Source organism: Oncorhynchus nerka, linkage group LG15 (genome assembly GCF_034236695.1).
Source record: "Oncorhynchus nerka isolate Pitt River linkage group LG15, Oner_Uvic_2.0, whole genome shotgun sequence".
In the NCBI taxonomy this organism is placed as follows: Eukaryota; Metazoa; Chordata; class Actinopteri; order Salmoniformes; family Salmonidae; genus Oncorhynchus; species Oncorhynchus nerka.
In genome coordinates this window covers 37,871,454-37,892,189 of record NC_088410.1, presented here as the reverse complement: position 1 = coordinate 37,892,189, position 20,736 = coordinate 37,871,454, and the positions used below count along the sequence as shown (strand labels likewise).

At 41.3% G+C, this 20,736-nt stretch overlaps 1 protein-coding gene across 3 annotated transcripts in view; it reads right to left on the bottom strand.

The window, feature by feature from the left end:
• The window catches only part of LOC115103831 (protein kinase C alpha type), a 219,362-nt gene that overhangs the window by 18,592 nt on the left and 180,034 nt on the right, over positions 1 to 20,736 (bottom strand). For all 3 annotated transcript variants that reach the window (XM_029624803.2, XM_029624804.2, XM_029624805.2), the window contains 3 exons: positions 20,648 to 20,728; positions 16,925 to 17,032; positions 10,125 to 10,265 (listed from right to left, as the gene is read on the bottom strand). In XM_029624803.2, the coding sequence (XP_029480663.1) occupies positions 10,125 to 10,265; positions 16,925 to 17,032; positions 20,648 to 20,728 (330 nt within the window). The remainder of the gene's footprint in view (positions 1 to 10,124; positions 10,266 to 16,924; positions 17,033 to 20,647; positions 20,729 to 20,736) is intronic.

Sequence of the window (20,736 nt, the reverse complement as noted above, 5' to 3'; positions counted from 1 at the left end):
GGTCTTGAAACTGTGACAACAGATTATTACTGGGCGAGGACGTTGGCCCGGTCCAGGCACTGGGACAAGGGAGCGATGTGCGCGGTCCAGCTGGGGATCCGAATCCAAAACATCCGATCCCATTGCATCCTTCAATAGCTTGGCGAAGAAGTCGGTAGGGCGAGAGCCCGCCTCTATCCCCTCTGCCAGACCAACAACGCGAAGGTTATTACGTCTGGATCGGCCCTCCAGGTCCACCACTTTCACAGAAAGCCTCTGCACAGTATCCTGCAATGACGTGCATAGCTTCTCTAACTCGTCGATCCTACCAGCGTTGAATTCAGAAGCTTTCTCAAGGTCCACAATACTCTGGCCATGCGAAGCGACCGTTCGAATGACGCTCTCGATTTTGGTGTCCAGCTCAGCAATAGTGGCCTTAAGATCCTCAGCTATAGCAACACGTAGCTCCCCCAGAGCCCGGGTAAGTTCTGTAAGTGTCACGTTGTTGCATGTGCCTCCCGCCATGTCTGTCTCGTTGTTTAGTGGGGAGTAGGCCTCCGCTGTGGATTTATTGTCCTTTGGTCGCTTATTACTCGGCATTTTCATATAAAAAGTTACAATCTTGTATTATATAGAAACGTTTGTGGTAAAAAGTGCCATAAAGTAGGTTAAATTAGATTATTTCGCAAAAAGTTGCAGAAGCCTCTCACGCACAGCCGTTCACTCCAACATGCTAGCCCCGCCCCCAAAGTGTTTTTTTTTTAACATGGAAAGCCTGGGTCTGGATGTGGAAGTTCTTTCTCCAGAGTGGAATTCACTATGGATTCCCTATGGAGGTCTACATTGTTGTACGGCTGTGTGTGTTCCACTGTGTTTGGAAAACCTCCATTGATTGGGTTGGTGTGATCGTCTACACAGCACGCTGGTGGTGGTATGTGTCTGTTCAAAGTAGAAAAGTCCCGTTGTCCTATATTCAGAGTTGGGCGGTGTATATGTGTGTGTGTGTTCAGTGAGCCTGGGGGCTCTGACTGTACTCCTGTGTCCTCCTTGACTCCTACACTGACAGACAGGTGACACTGGCTCCCAGCCACCCACTGTCACTCTGTGTCAAGGCACAGTAGAACAGAGAAGAGGAAAACAGCCACAACACATATCAACATAGAAGAGAGAAGGCGCATACTGATATGGCAACATCTTAGTGGCGCAAAACAGCACAGATCTCCTTGTAATACACATTGTGGAAGGAAAGGCGCAAATTAATTCACGCTGACAGATTACAATGACGTTTATGGGTTTTTGTACCAAATGACACCCCGAAACAACAGCATACTCCATTCTATAGACAAAGATTTGTGCACTCAAACACAGACCTCTTGTCAAACCGACCCCACGCACACACATCCTCTCTCTCAAGGTGTCCAGAAAAGAGATGGATGAAAGGAGTATTGCACAAATTCCTTCCATCCCCCTCTTTCATCAGTCTCCTCGAATACTGTCGTGTCTATTTGGCTTGTTTGAACAATGGCCAGTCAGTCACACATCTCATGTTGATCTTGACAAAATCGCCTACACGTTTTCCCAAATCTTCCACTAAAGGCAATACATTTCTGTCCAACTTCTTTTCTCATCACCTCCTCTCCTCTTTTTCATCCTCCCCCTTTTTGCCTTTGAGACCTAACCCCCGTGTGCAAATGCTAATTCTATTAAATTAATTCAGGAAGTCAAGTGCAATTCCAATTCCAGCTTACTTCCTGAATTGACTGACTGTTGACCCCAATGAAATGGACTCAAACCTGCTGTATAGCTTAGTTTCGTTGTGTTTAATGTTTGTTACAATGTCACTCATTGTACACACTACGTTGTGCTACTCTTAATGACAGATGGCATTGCTCGTAAACTGCCGTTTGACGTACTTTGGGTATTTCTCTGTGTCACACACACAAAAAACCACTCGCACTCAAGCATATTAAAGGAATTATATTTAGTCTGTTTCTATTAAAATACTTGCTGAAGTATTCTCTCTCCATTTCTAACTCTTCCTCTCTCTCTCTATCCTACCACAGAACGACCTCAGCATCTCACTGTTGTTTTGATGATCTTCTTACTAGTATCCAGTGCCTTCAGAAAGTATTCATACCCCTCAACTTATTCCACATCTTGTTGTTACAGCCTGAATTCAAATTGGATTACATATATATTTTTAAACCCATCTCTACACAATACCCCAATAGAAGTTTTGGCAAATTTATTGAAAATTGTATACAGAAATATCTAATTTGCATAAGTTCACACACCTCCGAGTCAATACTTTGTCAGCGAATACAGCTGTGAGTCTTTCTGGGTAAATCTCTAAGCGTTTCCACTCCTGGATTGTGAAACATTTGCCCATTATTCTTTTCAAAATTATTCAATCTCTCACATCGGTTGTTGATCATTGCTAGACAACTATTTTCAAGACGATTTAAGTAAAAACTGTAACTTGGCCACTCAGGAACATTCACTGTCTTCTTGGCAAGCAAATTCAGAGTAGATTTGGCCTTGTGTTTCAGGTTCTTGTCCTGCTGAAAGGTGAATTCATCTCCCAGTGTCTGGTGGAAAGCAGAGTGAACCAGGTTTTCCTCTAGGATTTTGCCTGTGCTTAGCTCCATTCCGTTTCTTTTATCCTGAAAAACTCCCCAGACTTAACAATAACAAGCATACCCATAACATGATGCAGCCACAACTATGCAAAAAATTATACAGAGTGGTACTCAGTAATGTGTTGTATTGGATTTGCCTCAAACAAAAATTTTGTATTCAGGACAAAAATGTAATTGCTTTGCCAAAAATGTTTCAGTATTGCTTAGGTGCCTTGTTGCAAACAGGATGCATGTTTTATTCTGTATAGGCTTCCTTCTTTTCACTCGGCCAATTATGTTAGTATTGTGCAGTAACTACAAGGTTGTTGATCCATCCTCAGTTTTCTCCTATCACATGTAACTGTTTTAAAGTCACCATTGGCCTCATGCTGAAATCTCTGAATGGTTTCCTTCATCTCAGGCAACTGAGTTAGGAAGGACACTTGTGTCTTTGTGGGTGTATTGATACACCATCCAACGTGTCATTAATAACTTCACCATGCTCAAAGAGATATTCAATGTCAACTTTTTTTACCCTTCTACCAACAGGTGCCCTTTTTTGCAAAGCATTGGAAAAACCTCCCTGGTCTTTGTGGTTGAATCTGTGTTTGAAATTCACTGCTCGACTGAGGGACCTTACAGATAATTGTATGTGTGGGTTAAAGAGATTAGGTTATCATAAGAAAATCATGTTAAACACGATTATTGCACACAGAGTGAGTCCATGAAACTTATCATGCAACTTGTTAACATTTTACTCCTGAACTTATTTAGGCTTGCAAAAACAAATTATATTATATATATTATTATATATATTAACTCAAGACATTTAAGTTTTTTCATGTTGAATTAATTTGTAAAAATATCAAAAAACATAAGTCCACTTTGACACTATGGGGTATTGCGTGTAGCCAGTGACAGAAAATGTCAATTTAATCAATTTTAAATTCAGGTTGTAACACAACAAAATGTGGAAAAAGTCAATGGATGTGAATACTTTGAGGCACTGTCTTTGGTCAACAACACTTAAAATATTACAGTTGTTTTATCCATCCTTCAAAATCAGTTAGTCTATAGTAATGTCCTAATTGTTCTTTAGTAATCAGATAATACTATTATGTTTCTTTCTCACATAAATCCAAAAAGAACACAGACAACCACCACCACTAAAAACATACATACGATGGGACTGTCTATGACTCAATCTCAAAATGTAGATTGGTGAGTTTGTTCATACAGTATTTTTCACCTGTTTATCTGTGTGTGTATGTATGTTTCAGACCTACAGTATGTGTGTTTCAGACCTACAGTATGTGTGTTTCAGACCTACAGTATGTGCGTTTCAGACCTACAGTATGTGCGTTTCAGACCTACAGTATGTGTGTTTCAGACCTACAGTATGTGTGTTTCAGACCTACAGTATGTGTGTTTCAGACCTACAGTATGTGCGTTTCAGACCTACAGTATGTGCGTTTCAGACCTACAGTATGTGTGTTTCAGACCTACAGTATGTGTGTTTCAGACCTACAGTATGTGTGTTTCAGACCTACAGTATGTGCGTTTCAGACCTACAGTATGTGCGTTTCAGACCTACAGCATGTGTGTTTCAAGACCTACAGTATGTGCGTTTCAGACCTACAGCATGTGCGTTTCAGACCTACAGTATGTGTGTTTCAGACCTACAGTATGTGTGTTTCACAGCACCCCAGCCTTGCCTTATGTTCCAATCCAACACTTCCTCAATATGACTACCGTAAAAACTTAAATTAAAGGCCGAGTCTCAAGTAGCCATTTGTCCCTTTTAATACCCGGGCAACGACACAAATGTAATCAAATAAATGGCGGCTCTAAATGTATTATTTACCAGGTTAACCATGAATTGTTTACGAGGTTTATTGTTTGATTTGTTACATTAAATAATTCAGTGATGACAAAAAAAAATTAAGGCAATCTTTTTTTAATAGCCAGTAAGAAACTGCTAACCATTGACTGCTAACAGCTTAGAACTTCTAGCTAACTAAAAAGCAGAAAAACAGTCAACAACATAGGGAGTACAAACCCCTAGAAATCGTCCGATCGCCCTCTAGTGGCAAGTAAGAACTGCCGAAAATGCACAGTTAACAGGAGAATAATTCTGGCAAGGAATTATTATTATTATTATTTTTAAATTAATAGAGGCATACTAAGACAAAAGAAACATGACACAGCATGTAAATGATAACACATTAGTGCAGGGAATGAAGAAATTAATTAAAATGTTGGAAGTGAATGCTGGAATTATACATGCAAATGAGCAAAAGCTGTGCTCATTAAGGAAATAGGCACCTGGCTCAAATAGAAGTTTGTATCCAATAAGCACCTGTTGTGTTCAGTGATTGAAGCAAATAAACACCTGGGCTATTAATTGAAGTTTTACGGTAAGCTCCCTGACCACAGTGATTCCATCACCATTAATCAGCAAGTCTCATATCCTTCCACTTTGACCCACTTCCATCTTTACAAACTTAAACCACATATCAAGTGGTTCTCTAAATATGAGTCTAGATAAGCTATATCTATAAATAGCTACTGTAGCAGGTGTTCTTGTTATTCTTCCCTGCGTTCTATCTGTCCTGCTCTGTTTCCGATAGATGGATAAACCCTCCAGTGTTCATAATCTGGGTCTCGCTGTACCTGGCTATTAAATGGCAATCTCCCAGCTGTCAGAACAGGCATGAAGTGTGATTGATTCAGGAGGAGAGGACGGAAGAGGAGGAGAGGATGAGAGGGGGATGAGGAGAAGAGGATTAGAGAGACAGAGTCAGGTCAGGGAGGGATGGATGGCGGTGTAAAGATGAATCTAATGACAGCCAATTGGTTGTAATAGACTCCCGGTGGTGCCTGTGTTACAATTCCTGTGTGGAGTTGGATTGAAATGGATGATGGTTATTATAGGTCAGGGGAAGAGGTTTAGTTCTCTCTAACACACACACAGGTCTGTCCATATATATTTTTACTTTCCATCTATCATTCTCCTTTCATCTTGTCACTTGCCTTTCATCCACACACACCTGCATTCAAAAACACTCCTCTACCCACATACTCATACTGGAGTCCACACACCAACACACACCTCTATCCACATACTGGAGTCCACACACCAACACACACCTCTACCTACATACTCATACTGGAGTCCACACACCAACACACACCTCAACCCACATACTCATACTGGAGTCCACACACCAACACACACCTACCTACATACTCATACTGGAGTCCACACACCAACACACACCTCTACCTACATACTGGAGTCCACACACCCACACACACACACCTCTACCTACATACTCATACTGGAGTCCACACACCAACACACACCTCTACCTACATACTCATACTGGAGTCCACACACCAACACACACCTCTACCTACATACTGGAGTCCACACACCAACACACACCTCTACCTACATACTGGAGTCCACACACCAACACACACCTCTACCTACATACTGGAGTCCACACACCAACACACAAATTTAATCCAGCGCGAGACTACAGGGACAGTGGGAGGCCAGTATTCACCTTGTGAGAAGCACGGGAGACCTTGGGGTTTGGAACAGAAGTACGCTGCATATTTAAAAGGAAGACAGACAATGAAGACACACACACCTGAACGTGCACACCGAATGACCTACTTCGTCCCTTTCACATACTTCACTTTCATAATAAAGTATGTTTTGTCTGTGTGGGTGCTGCTGAAATGTGGACCCTCCACATGCAATACACAGGTGGCGGCCCAAATGGCACCCTATTCCCTTTATAGGGCACCATGTAAGGAATAGGGTGTCATTTGGGATGTATCCACAGTTGGTGTAGTTGCATCCGTTAGGATGATTAGATATCACTTGACATTAAGTTGCCCCATATTACGATGTAAGTAACAGTAATAACTGCTAACATAGTAGTTATAGGTTTTACTATGTCATTCCATGGTAATAGGGCTGTTGCAGAATCAGTTATTACACAACTGGAACAAATAATATGTAAGTACACTAACTTGCCGAAGGTTATTCCACATATGTGACTACGGATGTTATTACACACTCGGTTGTTCCACTATGTAACTACTGTTTTGTAATTACACATTTGAATGTCAACTGTGAATGTTGATCTCTGGGGAATATTCTCATTGCTGGGAGATCTAAGCACATACTGTATGTGTACAGTCATCACCCCCCCCCTTAAAAGACCTAGATGCACTATTGTAAAGTGGCTGTTCCACTGGATGTCATAAGGTGAAAGCACCAATTTGTAAGTCGCTCTGGATAAGAGCGTCTGCTAAATGACTTAAATGTAAATGTAATGTTTTGAGAATGACACAAATATTAATTTTCACAAAGTTTGCTGCTTCAGTGTCTTAAGATATTTTTGTCAGATGTTACTATGGAATACTGTAGTATAATTACAAGCATTTCATAAGTGTCAAAGGCTTTTATTGACAATTACATGAAGTTGATGCAAAGTGTCAATATTTGCAGTGTTGACCCTTCTTTTTCAAGACCTCTGCAATCCACCCTGGCGTGCTGTCAGTTAACTTCTGGGCCACATCCTAACTGATGGCAGCCCATTCTTGCATAATCAATGCTTGGAGTTTGTCAGAATTTGTGGGGTTTTGTTTGTCCACCCGCCTCTTGAGGATTGACCACAAGTTCTCCATGGTATTAAGGTCTGGGGAGTTTCCTGACCATGGACCCAAAATATTGATGTTTTGTTCCCCGAGCCACTTAGTTATCACTTTTGCCTTCTGCAAGGTGCTTCATCATGTTGGAAAAGGCATTGTTCGTCACCAAACTGTTCCTGGATGGTTGGGAGAAGTTACTCTCGAAGGATGTGTTGGTACCATTCTTTATTCATGGCTGAGTTCTTAGGCAAAATTGTGAGTGAGCCCACTCCATTGGATGAGAAGCAACCCCACACATGAATGGTCTCAGGATGTTTTACTGTTGGCATGACACAGGATTGATGGTAGCGCTCACCTTGTCTTCTCCGGACAAGCTTTATTCAGGATGCCCCAAACAATCGGAAAGGGGATTCATCAGAGAAAATGACTTTACCCCAGTCCTCAGCAGTCCAATCCCTATACCTTTTGCAGAATATCAGTCTGTCCCTGATGTTTTTCCTGGAGAGAAGTGGCTTCTTTGCTGCCCTTCTTGACACCAGGCCATCCTCCAAAAGTCTTTGCCTCACTGTGCGTGCAGATACGCTCACACCTGCCTGCTGCCATTCCTGAGCAAGCTCTGTACTGGTGGTGCCCTGATCCCACAGCTGAATCAACTTTAGTATACGGTCCTGGCGCTTGCTGGACTTTCTTGGGCGCCCTGAAGCCTTCTTCACAACAATTGAACCGCTCTCCTTGAAGTTCTTGATGAAACGATAAATGGGTGATTTGGGTGCAATCTTACTGGCAGCAATATCCTTGCCTGTGAAGCCCTTTTTGTGCAAAGCAATGATGACGGCACGTGTTTCCTTTCAGGTAACTATGGTTGACAGAGGAAGAACACTGATTCCAAGCACCACTCTCCTTTTGAAGCTTCTAGTCTGTTATTCGAACTCAATCAGCATGACAGAGTAATCTCCAGCCTTGTCCTCATCAACACTCACACCTGTGTTAACGAGAGAATCACTGACATGATGTCAGCTGGTCCTTTTGTGGCAGGGCTGATATGCAGTGGAAATGTTTTTGGGTGGATTCAGTTAATTTGCATGGCAAAGAGGGACTTTGCAATTAATTGCAATTCATCTGACCACTTTTCATAACATTCTGGAGTATATGCAAATTTCCATCATACAAACTGATGCAGCAGACTTTACGAAAATTAATATTTGTGTCATTCTCAAAACTTTTGGCCACGACCTTACACTACCGTTCAAAAGTTTGGGGTCACTTAGAAATTTCCCGCAAAACACCAGTCTCAACATCAACAGCGAAGAGGCGACTCTGGGATGCTGGCCTCCTAGGCAGAGTTCCTCTATCCAGTGTCTGTGTTATTTTGCCCATCTTAATCTTTTATTTTTATTGGCCAGTCTGAGACATGGCTTTTTCTTTGCAACTCTGCCTAGAAGGCAAGCATCCCGGAATTGCCTCTTCACTGTTGACGTTGAGACTGGTGATTTGCGGGTACTATTTAATGAAGCTGCCAGTTGAGGACTTGAGGCGTCTGTTTCTCAAACTAGACACTAATGTACTTGTCCTCTTGCTCAAGTATGCATCGGGGCCTCCCTCTCCTCTTTCTATCCTGGTTAGAGCCAGTTTGCCCTGTTATGTGAAGGGAGTAGTACACAGCTTTGTACGAGATCTTCAGTTTCTTGGAAATTTCTCGCATGGAATAACCTTCATTTCTCAGAACAAGAATATACTGATGAGTTTCAGAAGAAAGTGCTTTGTTTCTGGCCATTTTGGCCTGTAATCGAACCTACAAATGCTGATGCTCCAGACACTCAACTAGTCTAAAGAAGGCCAGTTTTATTGCTTTTATTGCTTCTTTAATCAGCACAATAGTTTCAGCTGTGCTAACATAATTGCAAAAGGGTTTTCTAATGATCAATTAGCCTTTTAAAATGGTAAACTTGGATTACCTAACACAACGTGCCATTGGAACACAGGAGTGATTGTTGCTGATAATGGGCCTATGTACGCCTATGAAGATATTCCATTAAAAAACAGCCGCTTCCAGCTACAATAGTAATTTACAACATAAACAATGTCTACACTGTATTTCTGATCAATTTGATGTTATTTTAATGGACAAAATATTTGCTTTTCTTTAAAAAACAAGGACATTTCTAAGTGACCCCAAACTTTTGAAAGGTAACGTATATGTGAATAAAATTAGTATTATTGTATTGTAGCCCATGCCGAGGCTTTGTCGTTAGAAAAGGTTGTCTTTTGTTCAGTGTGACGACTGAGAGACCATAGCCGCTGGGGTTTTGCCATGCTAAACAAATGGTGCTGGACCGGAATGGACTGTAACCTGTGAGAGTTGCCAAACAGACACCATTCAGATGCAGGCCAATCTGATCTGACAACAGACCAGGTGGGAGTCTGCCTGGGCCCTACTATGATGACAGACGGCCGCCAGACATTCACAGGTGTGTGTCTCTATGTGTCTCTATTGTACACGTTTGCATAGTTTGTAAGTGTGTGTGTGTAAGTATGTTCACGTGTGTGTATGTGTCTGTGTATACATAAAAGTGTGTGTGTGTGAGTGGGTGTTGTTACTCATCTGAATGGGAGACTGAGATCGCATCAGATAGTAAGCAACCACACACTCCTCAGTGGAGTAAATGTCCATTGTGTGTGACAACGGGCCAAACATACCAATGAATACAAAGCTACCATTGCGCCACCATTTCAATAATTTTGCATTTAAGAAGAAATATAGATTACCAAAGCGAATAACAACTTGTACAATGTAATTCTTTTAAACCTCATTTTAATCAGACATGGGTAGGTTGTGTGTATGTGTGTGTGACTCACCCCTTTGGGCTTGAAGGGGGGTTGGATCTCGCGGTTCTGGAGACGTTCCCAATCGATGCGTCTGAAGAAGGCGTGCTCCCGGATGTCCCTCTCTCCCTCGGAGCCGCAGCCCAGACGCTTCGATGGGTGTTTGGTCATCAGCTGGGAGGGATAAGGAGGGAAAGGCCCTAGAGTTAGAATGGAGATTCTACAGATAGAAATGTCACTGTTGTGTCAATCAGGGAAGGACCATAAACACAGTGGCATTTAGATCTACAGAAACCTATGTGATCATCAGCAGGCGGAGGATGAGAGAGCCAGTTAGAGACAGACCGTAGAAAAGATAGATAGCCATAGAAAGACTAAATAGATTCCATATTCTATTATTTGCTCATTGGCTGAGGTTGGGAAAAGAAGAAGGGAGGAATGGGAACCTGAGTCATTATGAGTTTAACGGAGACCATTGAAATAGGATGAGTGGAATGGATAACAACAGACTAACAGCAAGTTAGTATTGGAATGAGGGTAGTCGAGAGTCAATATGGGGGCAGTTATTTTTTATGCTTCCTCTTTTTATTCTCTCTCTCTTATTCTCTCTTTTTTTCTGGGTCAGTAGGGAGCCAAACAGATGGGGGTTGGTGTAAAGGAATTTGTCTCTCTTAGATGTAATGTGTTATTGTTGTCACTTACAAATCGCACAGCAGGAGGCGACGTGGGGGCGCACTTTGTAGAAAACAACTCAACATTGAAAAACGATCAAACAAACGTATTTCCTTGTTAAACTAGAGGATAAACCACACTCAAAAAACATCGTGACAAATGTCAATAATGACAGGCACTCTTTGTGGGTTGGATTCCCACTGGGGCCTGCCGAGCGAAAATGTGTGAACGTACTACTGTAAGATGTTTTGGATAACAGCATCTGCAAAACGGCATATGCAGTTGAAGTCGGAAGCTTACATACACCTTAGCCAAATACATTTGAACTCAGTTTTTCACAATTCCTGACATTTAATCCTAGTAAAAAAATAATCTGTTTTAGGTCAGTTAGGATCACCACTTTATTTTAAGAATGTGAAATGTCAGAATAATAGTAGAGAGACTGATTTGTTTCAGCTTTTATTTATTTCATCACGTTCCCAAGTGGGTCAGAAGTTTACATACACTCAATTAATATTTGGTAGCATTGCCTTTAAATTGTTTAACATGGGTCAAACATTTTGGGTAGCCTTCCACAAGCTTCACACAATAAGTTGGGTGAATATTGGCCCATTCCTCCTGACAGAGCTGGTGTAACCGAGTCAGGTTAGCAGGCCTCCTTGCTCGCACACACTTTTTTAGTTCTGCCCACAAAATTTCTATGGGATTGAGGTCAGGGCTTTGTGGCCACTCCAATAACTTGAATTTGTTGTCCTTAAGCCATTTTACCACAACTTTGGATGTATGTTTGGGGTCATTGTCCATTTGGAAGACCCATTTGCAACCAAGCTTTAACTTCCTGAATGATGTCTTGAGATGTTGCTTCAATATATCCATATCATTTTCCTTGCTCATAATGCCATCTATTTTGTGAAGTGCACCAGTCCCTCATGCAGCAAAGCACCCCCACAACATGATCCTGCCACCCCCATGCTTCACGGTTGGGATGGTGTTATTTAGCTTGCAAGCCTCCCCCTTTTTCCTCCAAACATAACTATGGTCATTATGGCCAAAGAGTTCTATTTTTGTTTCATCAGACCAAAGGATATTTCTCCAAAAAGTACGATCTTTGTCCTGATGTGCAGTTGCAAACCGTAAACTGGCTTTTTTATGGCGGTTTTGGAGCAGTGGCTTCTTCCTTGCTGAGCAGCCTTTCAGGTTATGTCGATATAGGACTCGTTTTACTGTGGATATAGATAATTTTGTACCTGTTTCCTCCAGGATCGTCACAAGGTTCTTTGCTGCTGTTCTGGGATTGATTTGAACTTTTCGTGCCAAAATACGTTCATCTCTAGGAGACAGAACGCGTCTCCTTCCGGAGCAGTATGATGGCTGTGTGGTCCCATCGTGTTTATACTTGCGTACTCTTGTTTGTACAGATGAACGTTGTACCTTCAGGTGTTTGGAAATTGTTCAAGGATGAACCAGATTCTTTTTTCTTCTGAGGTCTTGGCTGATTTATTTTGAGTTTCCCATGATGTCAAGCAAAGAGGCACTGAGTTTGAAGGTAGGCCTTGAAATACATCCACAGGTACACCTCCAATTGACTCAAATTATGTAAATTAGCCTATCAGAAGCTTCTAAAGCCATGACAATTTTCTGGAATTTTCCAAGCTGTTTAAAGGCACAGTCAACTTAGTGTATGTAAACTTCTGACCCACTGGAATTGTGATACAGTGAATTAATCTGTCTGTAAACAATTGTTCGAAAAATGACTTGTGTCATGTTCAAAGTAGATGTCCTAATCGACTTGGCAAAACTATAGTTTGTTAACAAGAAATTTGTGGAGTGGTTGAAAAATGACTTTTAATGACTCCAACCTAAGGTGTATGTAAAGTTCCGACTTCAACTGTATTATATATGATAAAAAAAGGAAAACAATGTACTTTTTTATACTGTACCAGTCTAAGGTTTGGACACACCTACACATTCCAAATTATTTTCTTTATTTTTACATTTTTTTACATTGTAGAATAATAATGAAGACATCAAAACTATGAAATAACACATATGGAATAATGTAGTAACCCCCCAAAAATGTTAAACAATTCTAAATATATTTTATATTTTTTAAAGTAGCCACCCTTTGCCTTGATGACAGCTTTGCACACTTTTTGCATTCTCTAAACCAGCTTCACCTGGAATGCTTTTCCAACAGTCTTGAAGGAGTTCCCTCATATGCGGAGCACTTGTTGGCTGCTTTTCCTTCACTCTGCGGTCCAACTCATCCCAATTGGCTTGAGGTCGGGTGATTGTCGGGTGATTGCCAGGGCATCTGATGCAGCTTTCCATCACTCTCCTTGTTCAAATAGCCCTTACACAGCCTGGAGGTGTTCAGCTAGTCTGCTTCTCACAAAGACGCGACGGCTGGAAACAAAAATCTCAAATTTGGACTCATCAGACCAAAAGGACAGACTTCCACCGGTTTAATGTCCATTGCATGGGTTTCTTATTGGTGTACTTTAGTAGTGGTTTCTTTGGAGCAATTTGACCATGAAGGCCTGATTCATGCAGTCTCCTCTGAACAGTTGATGTTGAGATGTGTCTGTTACTTGAACTCCGTGAAGCATTTATTTGGGCTGCAATTTCTGAGGCTGGTAACTCCAATGAACTCTGGGTCTTCATTTCCTGTGGCGGTCCTCATGAGAGACAGTTTCATCATAGCACTTGATGGTTTTTGCGACTGCAAAAAGTTCTTGGCATTTTCCGGATTGACTGACGTTCATGTCTTAAAGTAATGATGGACTGTCATTTCTCTTTGCTTATTTGAGATGTTCTTACCATAATATGGACTTGGTCTTTTACCAAATAGGGCTATCTTCTGTATACTACCCCTACCTTGTCACAACACAACTGATTGGCTCAAACGCAATAAGAATTTTTTTTCCACAAATTAAGTTAAGGCACACCTGTTAAATGTAATGCATTCCAGGTGACTACCTCATGTAGCTGGTTGAGAGAATGCCAAGAGTGTGCAAAGGGTGGCTACTTTGAAGAACCTGAAATATAAAATATATTTGTAAAAAGTAACACTCTTTGGTTACTACATGATTCCATGTGTGTTATTTCGTAGTTTTGATGACTTCACTATTATTCTACAATGTAGAAAACAGTAAAAAAATTAAGAAAAACCCTGGAGTAGGAGTTCTAAAACTATTGACTGTAACTGTATATTAATTTTAAAATATATATTTTCCTTTATTATTTCCCCTAACCCTACCATCCCTCCCCTTTTTTAATTTTTTTTTTTAACCTTTATTTAACCAGGCAAGTCAGTTAAGAACACATTCTTATTTTCAATGACGGCCTGGGAACCGTGGGTTAACTGCCTGTTCAGGGGCAGAACGACAGATTTGTACCTTGTCAGCTCGGGGGTTTGAACTTGCAACCTTCCGGTTACTAGTCCAACGCTCTAACCACTAGGCTACGCTGCCGCCCTTCCCTAATTGGAGTATACTAACGGACAGCAAACCGTAGGATTCTACTTCCAGTTTATACATACTATATACATTTTACGGACACAGTATATTTTTACAGCAGTTTACATTCCTAGTTGAACACGAATTCTAGCTCTTTATCTCTCTCTCTCTTTCTTTCTTTCAGTTTCTCAACAGCGTGCGAGGACTTAGTCCTATTAGAAAGTTGCCCACCTACATTGGAACATAACGCTCATTAGGAGGGCGTGTCTGTCAGTGGGCGTGCGTTACATCAGCAGGGGGTGACATTGGTTGCATAGCCAGCCTTGCAGGTACAGTACAGTATCATAACAGAAAAACAATCATGTGTTGTCATTGAAAAAATGTATTCCTGGCCGCGTCCAAAATTGCACCCTATTCAATATGTAGTGCACTACTTTTGACCAGAGTCTCTGTCTTGGGAGGAAGAGTGATATCCACTGCAATTTATTTTTAGTTTGAAACTCTGAACTTTTGGCAGCAACATAGCATCTGGGTATAGTGGAATATACGGTAGGATAGCATAGGGGAGTAAAACGAATCCAGATACTTATCTAACTCCATAACCCTTAAGCTACATTTGCTCATCATTTGCTAATTCTCCTGAACCCAGTTGCCAGCCCAGTCCCGATGTTCTATCCCATTCGTCATTTCACAGTCTTTGGAAGGGAGTTTGAGGTGAGTCTGAACGTGTGTGTGTGAGTGAGTAATCCTAGCTGGTCTAAAGGTGCAAAAAACTCATCCCAGCTGCAGTGTGAAGAGGCCAGGGAGAGTAATGAGAAAAGCTTGGCTAGAGCGCCTTCACACCTCTCCTCAAAAATTGCAGTGACATAGCGGTGGGGTGATGGCAGCAAAGCATGCTGGGTAATGTAACAACACCAAAAATAACAACCAGTCCCCCTATCTACTCCTGTCGTCTGTCGGTGGCAGCCACAGAATTGTGACTTAGACACGTGTGTGTGTGTGTCACAGCCGGTGAAAAGGAAAAAGTAATTTGTCAGGGTTGTGTTCACAGCTCATGCTGTTCCCCTACACATGAAAAGGGAACCCTTGTACGCTGCAAACAGAATTCTGTCTGCTTTTGCTTGACTTCACCTTCAAAACGTAAACTTGAGGCCCAAAAGCGGCCTGGGAATGAGTCTGTGTCTGTCTATGGCTGATGAGCTAAGGGATCATGACCAGGTTCTGTGTTCTCTCCTTGCTAGAACACACATACGCACACACCTCCCCGAGACCTTTTATTCATGCGAGCCTTAGAGGATCCACAAAGGCAGAGCATTGGATCAAAGCAAATCCCCCATCTGCAGAAACAATGGAGGGACCCTCACTTTCTTCCCTATGGGCCCTGGTCAAAAGTAGTGCACTACAAAGGGAATAGGGTGCCATTTGGGATAGATGGATGGATTTGAGGTAAAACGCTGTAGGACATTTCTGCTGCAACCTAAATACTACAGGTGTAGAATCTTATTTTTTTTTTAGGAGAGAGCGATGCGAAAGACGTCGGAGACAAAGAGAGCGAGAGAGAGGGTTTGCAGAGAAGTTGAGGGGCAGACAGATTGCAGAGACAGTTGTTAGAAAGTGGTGGTAGTGTGAGAAAGGGGGAGAGTGAGAGAAAGGGATAGAGAGATGGCTAGATAGAAGGAGAGGCAGAGAGGATGTGTGAGCTCTGAGGGTTGAAGTGGGGAGGTGTGGACACCAGTGTGTTATCACACAGTTCATTGACTCGGCTCAGCCCCGGAACGTTCCTTCTCTCCTCCTGCTCGTGTTATTAGTGCCTTCACCTCTCCTCTCTTACACACGCACACCTTTCCCAATGTGTCTCCCTCTTTCTCTGCCTTTAATTTGTTTTTGGCACAATATGGCTGCAGTCCAATATATGCACACAGGTGGGTACTAGGAGAGATGGAGACCCACACACTGTCAAAAATAAGGAAATATTAGCTTTAAGCTTTTAAGTCATCTCTCCTTGTTCTCCTATTTTGAAACCTACGCACCTGTAACAGACACTATTTGATCTAAAGGACCTTCAAAGAGCGCAGACGGCCACCCTCCATAACACAGGTGGGCGCTACATCGGTGATGAATAGGGGTGAGGTACACACATCCATAACTCCTCACTGTGCTTCTCCAATCCCGCTTGTTTTGAATCCACTTCCCCCCTATAGTACAGTATGCCCTTAGCTATGTAGGTAGTAACCCCCGTGCCTATAGACTACAGTAATAGATCCTTCAACGACAAAACTTCCAGTCTAAAGGTCACACGTCAAAGTCAGTCATATCTATCGACATAGATTCTATGGATGTATCACTTCTTGCTCTTCCTACTGTACATGCTAATGGATAGTGTCTTCATAAAGTTCATTGTAAAGACGGCTTCAAAAGGTTGACTTCATGAAGTGTTAATAATTGGACCTAGGTCACAGTGGGTATGGGACTAAGTGTTATTGATGACAGATGACGAGAGAAGGGGTGAGAGACTAGCTTCAAAGGGGAGTGGGGAAGACCATGGGTTTAAGGGTGATGGTTGTGGGGCAGGGTGTGAAGGCATAGGGGGCCATAGAAATATAATGACATTGACTTCAATGGGAATTTCCATTCTAGTAATTCTATATTTCTATGAGAGGGGCTGAGGTTCAAAGGGTTCTTTGGGTCAAAGGTCGTACTCACCCCTTTGCAGATGGACACGGCCTCTTTGGACATTTGCTTGGGGTACGACACGTTGTGCTCCATGATGGACTGGAAGAGCTCGTCCTCGTCCTCACCATCAAACGGGGGCTGGGGAACAACACGTTACATAGAACGTTATATGTATAGAACGTTATATGTATGTTGTAAATATGTTGCGAATGTTGTATACATGTAAATATTTTGAAAATGTTTTATACATGTTGTAAATAGGTTGAGAATGTTATATACATGTTGTAAATGGGTTGAGTATTTTATATACATGTTGTAAATAGTTTGCAAATGTTATGCACATGTTGTAAATAGGTTGAGAATGTTATATACATGTTGTAAATGGGTTGAGTATTTTATATACATGTTGTAAATAGTTTGCAAATGTTATGCACATGTTGTAAATAGGTTGAGAATGTTATATACATGTTGTAAATGGGTTGAGTATTTTATATACATGTTGTAAATAGTTTGCAAATGTTATGCACATGTTGTAAATAGGTTGAGAATGTTATATACATTTTGTAAATATGCTGGGAATGTTTTATACATTTTGTAAATAGGTTGAGAATGTTATATACATGTTGTAAATGGGTTGAGTATTTTAAATACATGTTGTAAATAGTTTGCAAATGTTATGCACATGTTGTAAATATGTTGACAATATTATGTCAATGTTAACATCAGAATGTGTAGTACATCTGTAATGACCTCAAATATTATGTCTTATCAGTCATTTTGACCTTCACCTTCAATCAAACGAGTAAATTCATGATAATCTATCTAGTATCTTAATGTCATAGCTATTTTTCAGGGGTCATTTCTAAACAGGGCCCAGTCCGCAACTCAGCAGAGTCTGTAATACAGATGTCAACTGTATAAAAAGTCAGCTTTAATGGAATTTTAGGAGAACAAAGACAATTAGAAATGTAATGCTGGCTAAACAAACAGCCAGAAAAGCTGGCCTCATAGGACTGCTTAAAACAAGCTTGGCAGAAAAAGGGAAACATTTTCTTTGAAAAACACCAATTTGACATTGTGTGCTGTGGTGATTGTGTCCGACACTCGCTTGCTGTTTTCATTTTTGCATCAAAGGGATTCCAAGGCTAATTTGAACAGAGTATTATGGGGGGGGGGGGGGGGGTGATAAGTCAAAAAGGTTGTTGCCAGAGGCATTATCGGAATAAACAGAATAAACATGAACTAACCTGGTTAACCCTTCGGTGGTCTAAAGTTCCAAACATTGTCATAAAAACACACATGGAAGAACGGTCTTTGCTGATGAACATTCACACTTCGGTACCAAAGCACCTGCTCAAAGCCATTGTATGTGTGTATATTCTACTCCTTCTCAGTCCAGTAATACAACTGAATAAGGGTTGTTATAGTGGCTTGTTACGCGAGAGAGAGAGAGAGAGAGCGATAGAGGGGAAAAAAAGAGAAGAAAAAATACAAAACGTTTACGAAATGGAAGATAAAAATCAACGAAAGTGGTCTAGACCATAGAGAGTGAAAGAAACAAGTTCCATACAAAAGTTGCCAGCTGGGAGGGAAATGGACTCGATGGTCCAGCTATTGTCTCCCTCCACCTCTATCATTACGAACCATAACGTGTGCATTGTGACACATCCTAAATGTAATATTTTTAATTTCCACTCGATTAAATCCTTTGGCAAGAGATACCTAGGCTGCTTTCTGCTCTCTTTATCTGATACACAGTACACTGCACTGAACACCCTCTTGAGGGGGAAACACACACACACACCTCCCACCCACACAGTCGACCCACGCCCCTACAATCCTGAGGTCATATAAGCCAAATGAACTACTTTTGGCCTGTGAGTGTGTACTGTAAAAGGGTATAAAAACCAAAGTTGCCCCAGGGCCTTCCCTTAGTAGATGGCTGGGCTGCTGCTCATCCATCACGCCATCTGCCCATCCTCCTATAGCTCCTCCCACCAGCCTCCACTGGTAGTAAGGCTCTGGTCAAAAGTAGTACACTATATAGGGAATACCATTTTGGATGCTCACTCAGAGTATTCGATAGCGTAGCCAGTCAACTAAATATATTTTTGAGTTGCCCTTACTGATGGTTGGGACGGTTATGGACATAAAAGCATCTGTTAAGCCTTTACACTCATACCCATTCACGGGTTGAAAATTCCAGATTGGAACACAGTGGCTGTACAGTAAAATGCTATACATGACGTCAGAGCTCCGGCTCTGCCCTTCACAGCGCTGTATGGGTTTTGAGTGACAGACGTTATGAACTTGAGCACCTCGCAAGACAATAAGGTGCCCCTCTCCCTCCAGATAGTTGGGGAACTTTAGCAAATGTTCTGTTGTCTGAGTGAGGGAAATGCTGTAAATTAAGAGGACTATGTATTGTGAATGATGAGACATGAGGATTATAGTAAATACCGCTTTGATATCATACAAGCAGGACAAACACAGGAGTCCAAATGTGCACTTCACATTTCCATATCAATTATACTCATGTCATATACAGTGTAGAGGTCAACCGATTAATCAGCATGGCCGATTAAATTAGGGCTGATTTCAAGTTTTCATAACAATCGGTAATCTGCATTTTTGGAAGCAGATTACATTGCATTCCACGAGGAAACTGTGTGGCAGGCTGACCACCTGTTACGCGAGTGCAGCAAAGAGCCAAGGTAAGTTGCTAGCTAGCATTAAAAACGTATCTTATAAAAACAAGCAATCTTCACATAATCACTAGTTAACTACACATGGTTGATGATACTAGGTTAACTAGCTTATCCTGCGTTGCATATAATCAATGCGGTGCCTGTTAATTTATCATCGAATCACAGCCTACTTCACCAAACGGGGGACTATTTAACAAATTCACATTCGCGAAAAAGGCACAATCGTTGCACGAATGTACCTAACCATAAACACCAATGCCTTTCTTAAAATCAATACACAGAAGTATATATTTTTTTAAACCTGCATATTTAGTTAAAAGAAATTCATGTTAGCAGGCAATATTAACTAAGGAAACTGTGTCAGTTCTCTTGCGTTCATTGCACACAGTCAGGATATATGCAACAGTTTGGGCCGCCTGGCTTGTTGCGAACTAATTTGCCAGAATTGTACATAATTATGACATAACATTGAAGGTTGTACAATGTAACAGCAATATTTAGACTTAGGGATGCCACCTGTTCAATAAAATATGGAACGGTTCCGTATTTCACTGAAAGAATAAACGTTTTGTTTTCGAAATGATAGTTTCTGGATTTGACCATATTAATGACCAAAGACTCTTATTTCTGTGTTTATTATATTATAATATAATTATATCATAATATAAAAGTATATGATTTGATAGAGCAGTCTTACTGAGCGGTGGTAGGCAGCTCAGTTACTAATAAACTTTACTAATAAACAATAAATGATACAATTTAAGACATACTATGTTCAATACCGGAGATAAATAAGAAAGAACGTGCTTTCCTCCATGTGCTTGGAGACACTGAAGCCAAAATGGGTGCCACCTAGAAAAACTACAATTTCTGGGTTATTTTTTTGCGGGGTTGTCCTCGGGCTTCGCCTGCCATATTAGTTCTGTAATATTCACAGACGACAATTTAACAGTTTTAGAAGTTTTAGTCCTCCAATAATCGGTATCGACGTTGAAAAACCACAATTGGTCGACCTCTAGTAGAGAAAGCTGGGGGGCACACTCACCTGTCCTGCCAACATTTCGTAGAGCAGCACTCCATATGCCCACCAATCCACTGATAGCCCATATGGCTGGTATGCAATAATCTGGGGAG